Raw genomic sequence first — 9,125 nt, 5'->3', positions numbered from 1 at the left:
AGAAAAGTATATGGAAAAATAACAATATTCATGCTCATCACAATAAGCTAAGATCTCCACCTGACTGGGTGAAATCTGGTGTGGGGTGGAGGGCAGCGGTAGGGGAGCGAGGGGAGAGACTGTGGGTGGGGGAGCCGGGGAGACTCTCACCGGATGACAGAGAGTGGTTCAGAGAAGAGAAACTGCGGCTTGTGTGCAGGAGAGGAGAGGGCTGCATGGCAAAACGCCTGAACAGGGAGCGACGCCTGGAAAAAGAAAAAAAGAAATTAGTTCACTTTGAAAAACTGAAGATCGCCTTTTTTATCAAAGAATAAACCCACATATAATAACCGTTACTAAAAAGGATTTCAGGTAGAGCTAATAAGAAAATCAATAAAGTTGTGCTAATTTAGATTTTGCTGTTACATCAAACATTAATGCAGAGCACAGGCTCTTTGGATACATATATATTATGTATTTTCAAATTTTGTAGAACATGGAATTTGCATTTCCAGGTTCTTTTAAGTTCTTTACAGAAGTAAAACAACCTGTTAGGGTCCTACAGGCTAATCACAAACTCCAGGATTCCTTCAGTGTTCACCATCTGCCCCCTAGAGGCCAACAGGAAACAAATATCTAGACACTGAGATCACCATAATTTGCTCACCTCTTTAAAACAATTTGTTTTTCTACAATGCACCAGTGCTTACAGAAGTAAGAGCACAGCATAATTTTCCTCATTGAATTTGAGATATCAGTTAATTTAGTCAAGCTTCAGACTTTGGGCTGATGATGTTTCCATGTTCAAAACACAAACGACTCACATGTTCAGGAGATTTAGACATCATCAACAGTGTGTGTTTATATTTTGAAACTGCACATCTATTGTACAGAGAATAAGAATCTGTGAGTTATGATTTCTATACCTTTCTGGTGTTTTCTCCTTCTTGGTTTTCTTGGCACATCTGACCATCTTGCTTCTGTGGCTGTTCCTCCGGGCTGGACCCGTTTTTATTGACGTGTTTTCGAAGGGGGTTGTGGAGATGGCTACTTTACTACCACTCTGAAAAGGAAGGACACAGCCGTGAATCAACCGGACCCTTTATATCCTTCACATGTGTTGTTAAAGATCAAAATTGAGATCTAGAACTACTCAACTGTTATTTGTGATAGCAGTCAGAATAGGCATTACATTGTGTATAGTAAATATGCAAAACCCAACTCTCAATCTATTAATAGTAAGTATTGTATTGCCTGAAGTTCAAAGATGTTTTTTTAGACTAACAACTCCAGTTAATTCTGGACTTAGTTAATGACCTCGTTCTCTTTCTAGAGAGCTACTGATCACTGGGTTGTAACCTTTTAAATAAAAGTCTACACTCAATAATTTTACCACAAAAAACTTCAGCATCTATTATTCTCATCAAACTCGCCAGTATTGTGAAAGTGTATGAGCAACTGGTTATTACATTAATAGGTTGGATAATTCAACTGATCCACACTCAATTCTGACATTACATTATCAATTTTATTATCCACCCACCAGGAAGAATATCATTATTACCTGAGGTGTAATGTATTAGTTGAAATTCATGGCCTTAGGCAGAAGGAGATGAGTTATACAGCTCTAGTTTCATGCATGTGCAGCTCAACACTTTTATGTGATTATTCAGAAAGTTTTACAGTTAATAACTTTTTCTTGTATTTGTGTTTCGAGGAATTGAGAACTGTCTGAGAAAATTTTAAAAATCAGCCTTTTTGCAGTCATCGGCTCCGTCGGTCTCAAGAGCTTAACAACGAGGACATGGTGTTAACACTCGAGGAAGGTTCATCTTCTTACAGGATGGTGAGGAGGAAAGCTTTTAAAATGTGGCAGAAAGAACCTAGTAGATGACCCCTATCGTGGAGAGTTGGTCACCATCACTGCTCCATTAATGCTGGACGGAAAATTGACTCCTATCTCAGGCCATGAACTTATTGTATTATTTATAATTGACTAACTGCAGGTTAAAGGTAATGTTCTCATTTACCTTGAGAAGGAGCTCCACCACTTCGGTGTGGACCAGACCGTGGACTGGTTCTCCGTTGACATGAGTAATGAGGTCTCCAGCTTTAAGTCCTGCTTTATGTGCAGCTCCAGCGTCCTCGACATTCTGATCGACAGAGACAAGAGACATTTATTATGATCGGTTTGTCACTGTAGTTCTGTTTAGAACATGGAAAATAAGATATACAGTTTAGATCAGCTCTGATCTGTTTCATATTCCCGCCGACACACTACAAACAAACGAGATAAGGAAATATCAAACCATATAGACTTACAAGTGATTCACAGAGTTCTGTTGACTGACATTTAAATTTGGTGCTTCACAGCCTTTTATTTGATGGAATGTGTTTCTTAATCCTCTCTGGTGTAAAAAGGATTATTAATTGAGACTGAAACTGGACATCACACATCACATATACACTGTGACCTGGTACATGGTTTAACTGCCCCTTACAGTATACTAGACTATTAACGGTACAGGTTAAAGTGGGCCTTACCCAGACCATGTGATAGACAGTGTAGACGTCACCGTCACAGGCATACACCCGGATTGCCCTCAGTGTGAAGCCAAACTTCTTCCCGGAGCTGTGGATGATGATGGGTTGCCGTGGGTTGGTGGTACAGAGGGAGGAGTCTCGGCTGGGAGAGGAGTCTCGTGAGGACAGGTCTGATGAGAGGGAGTAAGGGGACAGGGGGCTGGCCAGCGGAGACACCCCGAGGATTTCTAGAAGAATAAGAGATGATCAGCGCCTGAGCAGGTTCTTTTATTTAATCAATGCCCTCAAGTCAGCAGTGAGGTGATGCTATAAAGCTCATGAGCCGGGTTCATTCTACTCCTGCTGTGGGTGACACTAATGGGATTTTCTCTCTCCCAGCGAGGCTTCTTGCTCCTACCATGCCTGTTTACTCCCCTTGTCAGCAGCTTGTACTCTGCAAATAGCTCACAGCCACTCTGTAAAATGGAACTCACAGCAGGATTCATGTTGGGTCAATTTCACACATCTGTAGTCTAGCTTCATCTCTTTCATCCTGATGCTCTTATTGTGATTCTCTAATCTAACAGTTTAGCTTCAATAAATTGGAGATACTTTTTCAGTCAATATGTATATCTTTTTGTATGTCGACGCATGTTCTTCCACTTACCTCCAGGGATCATCAGAGAGAGGGTCCCAGTTGACACAGATTTCGGGACTTTAGCCACAGCTCCGGTCTTTTCTGCAGCGCTCTCCGGCCTCAGGGAGTTGCTCTGAGCAACCTGGTCTGCGGAGGCATGACTGGAACAGTCAGGGCTCATCACATCTTCACCTCTGGGTGTCAGCTGGTCCAGATGTTCTGAGAAGCTACCTAAGTATTAGAGAAAAAAACTTATTTTTTCTTTGTCTATCATTAATCAGTGATCAATTACAGCACCAGGGAGGTTTTGTTTAAACCTCTGCTTTGTTTGTTGTTGGTTTATCTGTTTGTTTGTAGATTACAAAATACTGAGCAGTTGAATTTGAGACGACTGTTGGGCCTTGGCGGAGGTACGTGCTGTGCTGAGTGACATTCTAGTTCTTTGAGCAATTTTTTGCCATTATGGTAATACACTGCTCTCTTGCAGAGTTGCGATTGATTAGAAGATTGATACCACTTTCATATCTTTAAAGCTACAGCTGCTTCAGCTTAGCACAAAGACTGGAGAGAGGGAAAAGATAGCCTGGATCTGGAGGTAAGCTAAGCTAATCAGCTTTTGGCCTGAGCTTCAATTAGACTCTGCAAACAAGGACCTCTCTTTCCAAGTGTCAGTGAGAATGCAAGCAAAGCATATTTTTCAAAATCGAATATATCAGTACTAGTCCACAGTTGTAACAGAACAAGGCCCAGGGTTCATACACATTTTGACCAATGGATTTCCATGACTTTTCCATGACTTTTCCATGACTTTAAACCAAATTTCCATGACCGAACATTGCGTGAAATCTCGGTGTATACGCGAAAAAGTGACAAAATGTAGTATTCAAACTAACAATGAGAATTCCAAGGCATACAGCACACCTTAAATGACACAAACCAAAGTATGCCTGCTTATATTTTGAGCATATTTCTTTAAAAATGTATGAATTATTTAAACTCAGCGTAAATGAACTAGGGATGGGCATTCGATTAAATTGTCTTAATCGATCGTCGGAAGAATTAACGATCGATTTTTCGATTAATCATTCATATTTTTATATTAAAATTCACTATTTATAGCCTATATTAAAATGCAGTGAAAATAGAAAAAACAGCGTGTTTCCTCATTGAGATCTTTATTACAAGATTAACAACTCTTGTGGCAGTTAAACAGGATCCGTTCAATGTTACACTTGTAAATAACTCCTAAGCCACGCTGAGAGAGCAGCTAGCCGCTGAGAGCTAGCTCGATCTGACGGCTCTCGACCTCTCAGTCCGGTCGTTGTAACGCCCTCACTCCCGGAACCCCTCACCCAGACCCGGGTCTGTCCGGGTTACCCTCCGCGTGGACTGAGGGTCCGTGTGCGGACATGAAGCCGAGCAGCGGAGGCTTAACTCCGGGCTGCTTCCTCCAGCTGCTAACAGACACGCTGTGCTGCGTTCAGGGCAACTCGGATATTCCGACCTCCTGCCACATAGCGAACATGCAATAGTTTATCGATGAAAACATGTCATCAATGAAATTCTTAATGATCAATTAATCAATAGTCGAGTATTTATGCCCATCCCTAAAACGAACGACATGAAAATAAGAATATAACAAATTTCCATGACTTTTCCAAAACTTTTGGGAAATTATTTTTTTCCATGACTTTTCCAGGCCTGGAAAAACACATTTTAAAATTCCATGACTTTTCCAGGTTTTCCATGACCGTACGAACCCTGAAGGCCATTCAGTCATCCTCATCAAATAATTATCATCATAATCAGTTTGTTGTTGCCAAGCCGACTCTACAGAACAATAAAAAACAGATATGTAGTGCTTTGTTTTCCCAGGCACCTTATAACTTAATGAAACTATGCACATGTACAAAAATCCCAGAGAAATATATTGCGGATTTCAAAACATTGTCATTTCGTACCTGAGAGTGTGGCTCCACTGTGGGTGCTGCCTGGGGTTGTAACATCAGGCTCATCTTGTGGCAGCTCTCCGATGGAGAAGGAAGTCTTGCTGGGGTCACCAATGCCTGAGGTCTCATCTCCTTCACTCTCGGCGGAGATGGCAAACTTTGGCAGCAAGCTGGTGCGGAGGCCCTGCATCATATTGTCTGTGTCTGTCGAGTGGGACAAGGAGGGCCTGAACGAAGGAGACAAGATTCTCATGAGATGAAAAGATCCTCATACTTTGCAAGAAATTTATTTGAATATACTGAAATCTTATTCTTAATTGTTTAATAACTTCATATAATTCCTGCTTGATTGAATGAAGGTATACTTTTTGATATTAGTGGACCTCCAAGCATTTTAATGTAATTTAGAGAAGAAAAGGTTATTTGTTCATATTGAATTATCTCTGAGGCAAAATTTTTGTTTTTTGACGATACTTTCCAGCTTGAACCATCAACAACAAGGTCCGTACACACCTGGTATTAACATGTTGTTTTTCTGATCCGATCACAAGTGGACGGCTCTAAGTACAGGTGTGAACGCACTCAGATCAGATAGCGTGTGAATGCGTCCCGGGCCACATATGAAGGACCTCCTACTCAGCTGATGTCCTCTGAGCCGCTACACTTTCACAATAAACTGAGCCTATTTTTACTCTTATCTGTGCCCATATGCTGATTTTTTTTGAGGCCATCGCCAAAATATCAATACTGAACACAACTTCATGACTGATACTTTTCTTAGATTGGTGAAATCTTTCTTCAATGCAGCTGCACATGATTTATTCAGCGCCTCCTGACTCCTCCCTCTCATGCCGACGCACAGACACATCTGTTAACTCAGTCTGGGTCAAAACAGCATAAATTGGTTTTAACTAATACAACGGACATATGTGTTTATTTGCATGTGGTGTGAGGAAGTGAAATCCGATCACAAGTGGTCACAGGAGACACATTTAGGACATATTTTAACGCCAGGTGTGAACACACATATTTAGCACCGGCCACTTGTGATCTGATCTCTCAAGAGGGATGTTATTACAAAGTGTGCATAGGGTTAGGGTTCGTAAGTCAAGCCTCAAACTTTTCCACTGTTCTAAATGGATCTGTAAGTCAAAACTAAAACTAAAGTGGAAAAAGCATGTTGAAGAGTTATAACAAGAAATATAATCCCTATTTATCAGTCCTATTTATCAGTCAATATACAGGTATATGTATCAGAACTTTGTTTCTTGTGTTCTCCCCATTATTCATGACAACACAACTTAGATATATCTGCTGGGGCTTGACCACTTCACAGATCTTCCTACCTGTATATATACCATAATAAAAATTTGCTCAACCTTCCCTGCTTACAACAGTAAAATTGTACTCCTGCACTAATGAGTTGTTATGACCTCAACTGCACACTGTATGTTGTTTCTGGATTCTACCATGAATCTTGACGCAGAGAGGGAGGTGAACATACATTTCAGCAAAGTCTGGCGTCCAGCTGGGAGAGTCCACAGTCAGTGGGCTCTCACTCTTCTTCTCCTCCGTCTCTCCCTTTTCCTCCAGGTGCCCACGAGACAAATCCAGGCTGCTGTAAACCTGACAACCGCACAGAAATAATGACTCAAGTTAGTACATGCAAGTTATAAATGCAGCACATACACATATATGTACATGCAGATGGTTGGAAACATACTGTCCGGTTTGGAATAAGCTACGAAGATGAATGGTAATTGTACTTATCCTGTATGCATAATGAAATAGTAATCGTGACTGGGGCTGTTAACATTTGCATTTGAGGGGTGACCAGAAACACTGCACTGTCTGTGTCAATGGAGACTGTATCATGTCCTACAGACATGGAGTTCAGGTGCAGCTGAGGAGGAGGTTCACCTCCTCTGAGATGATGCTTTTTGAGACACGCTCTAATGCTTTGTTTTGATGTGAGAGGGGAGCATACTGCAATGCAGCACAACGACTCCAGGCTTGTATGACTGTATTGTGCATTGTGTTCCACATCAGAGAGGGGGAAAGAAAAAAAAAAATCTGATTTGCGAGTGGAAAATATATGCAAAGCCGAAATCTACGCTTAACACTGTAGGGGTAAAGGGGAAGCTGGGAGACATGAATTTGCATACGAAATACCAATTGCTCATGTTTTCTCACCCAGGAGAAAAGGGTCAAGGCAGATGAGGGCAATGACTCATTTACATCACTAACGTCTTTGGCAGTAATGATGATGCAAACGTGTTAATGTCAGACTAGACACACCTTCGAGAATCTGTGAGAACAGGAGGAGAACTGTCGCAGCTCCACATTGAAGTCTTCATCGTTTGTATCCTCTTCCTCTGTCTCCAGGTGATGGTATCTCTCAGAGCGAGCTGGGAATGATGGGAAGTTTAGATTTCAGATCTTTTTTCATGCACTCAGTTATTACAGGTTATTTTAAGTGCCAGGAGGTGATTTATGCTGAAGAAATTATAATATAAGGACGTTGAACTTCAGGCTATTTTACTCGATTTTCACCCCCTTTCTTTTCAGGCTTTTAGTTAAGTCACTGCGTGTCTTAGACAGGCATGATATGAATTATATTTATTTTTTGGGTGACTCAAAAATAACTTGACAAATTGACAAAACCTTGCCTGAAAGGATTCTGAGAAAATGTGTTTGTTCTTTCTCTTTTATGATTTGTGAGGTAACTCACTGTCAAAATAGCTGGTGTCATCTTCAGACTCCAGCTGAGGGATGAACTCAGCCTTCTGCCTCAGCAGCCCGTTCCAGTCCAGGTTGTAGAAAAAACGATGCTGCTTTACTTCAGCAGCTCCACCTGCAGAAGGTAAAAATACAATTTATTACTAGTTTTAATATAATTTTCAGGACATATTTTGCTCGTGAGGAAAGAAAACACACACAACACTGGGCACTGACATTGAACTCTGTCAGTTGGACACAGGAGGTGAGGAAATGCTTATGCTATGTTTTCCTTTTCCCTCGTGGCTGCAGGCCAAAACCGATGTCATGACCATAAATTATGCAGTACAATTTCCTGCCTGTGACCTTTGGTGGAATAGCGGGAGCCTTTGTGAATGGCAGCCAGGCGAGGGGGGCTCTAGATGAACACGGAGGTCCAGCTGTCTGCATGGTGCACAGGCTACATGCATCCCTCTGATTAAAAGCTTTTGTCCCGGGTCATGGCCACTTTTATAGTCTGCAGATTTACACTTTGCCTGTTCATGCATGGAGCTAGATTCATGGACTGGCAAGGTAATAATTGCAATTGATCAAAAGGAGGAGGTTAGGAGACCACAAGATAAACCGCTCTGGTGCTGGATGACCTCAATTTCTTCCCTGGTGACTTGGAATAATGAGCGGTGCTGAGGTGGCGCTAACGGTCACATGAAAATTGATGGTGGCCTGTCGAGTCATAGCCGAGTTACTGGCTGTGCCACATGTCCTTTGCGTTTTTATTTTTACCTGCGCCCATCCGATCCAGAGGGTTCTGTCTGAGCAGCAGGGTGATGAGCTCCTGAGAGTCCAGAGGTGGAGAATCCTCTCCTTCAGGCCAGTTAATCTCATCTGGAAAGACACAGCACATGCAATCAGCTTGAATCATAAATGCTGCACATACATTACAAGCAGCGCATGAAGCTCAGTTTCTAATATAATTGTATGATTTTGTTTTGGAGCTCGAAATTGTAAATATGCCTTTGCTCATTAAACCAGAATGGCCCTCAGTAGAGCTCATACCTCTGCCACGAGCCAACAGTCCCCTTAATGTTTTTGTTATTTATTTTCATGGAGACAAGAAATGGGGTAGCATGACCATAACTTTGCCCACACATTGAAAAATAGGAAAATATTTGCTCCTCCTTATCTGATACTCAGGTAGATATGAAAGCGAGGTTGGAACATACAAATGTATATCTACAGTAAATAGTATTGCTGCACACAAAGTAAGGGCAAAACTGTTCTAAATGCTGTCTGTGCATAAATTATCACTTGGGATTGGG

General features: G+C 41.6%; 1 protein-coding gene across 3 annotated transcripts in view; it reads right to left on the bottom strand.

Moving 5' to 3' along the window:
• mast4 (microtubule associated serine/threonine kinase family member 4) overlaps positions 1 to 9,125 on the bottom strand; it is a 91,941-nt gene that overhangs the window by 6,368 nt on the left and 76,448 nt on the right. For 2 of the 3 annotated variants that reach the window (XM_061081767.1, XM_061081773.1), the window contains exons 19-28: positions 8,590 to 8,691; positions 7,820 to 7,942; positions 7,387 to 7,496; positions 6,593 to 6,714; positions 5,101 to 5,315; positions 3,170 to 3,370; positions 2,524 to 2,750; positions 2,010 to 2,132; positions 906 to 1,042; positions 61 to 245 (exon numbers count right to left, since the gene is read on the bottom strand). In XM_061081767.1, the coding sequence (XP_060937750.1) occupies positions 61 to 245; positions 906 to 1,042; positions 2,010 to 2,132; positions 2,524 to 2,750; positions 3,170 to 3,370; positions 5,101 to 5,315; positions 6,593 to 6,714; positions 7,387 to 7,496; positions 7,820 to 7,942; positions 8,590 to 8,691 (1,545 nt within the window). The remainder of the gene's footprint in view (positions 1 to 60; positions 246 to 905; positions 1,043 to 2,009; positions 2,133 to 2,523; positions 2,751 to 3,169; positions 3,371 to 5,100; positions 5,316 to 6,592; positions 6,715 to 7,386; positions 7,497 to 7,819; positions 7,943 to 8,589; positions 8,692 to 9,125) is intronic. The other variant, XM_061081781.1, reaches the window with a different exon arrangement.

The sequence above is a fragment of the Limanda limanda genome, chromosome 1, assembly GCF_963576545.1.
Source record: "Limanda limanda chromosome 1, fLimLim1.1, whole genome shotgun sequence".
Lineage (NCBI taxonomy): Eukaryota > Metazoa > Chordata > Actinopteri > Pleuronectiformes > Pleuronectidae > Limanda > Limanda limanda.
Note: the sequence above shows the minus strand (reverse complement) of the source record. Positions and strands in the feature narration are given on the sequence as shown.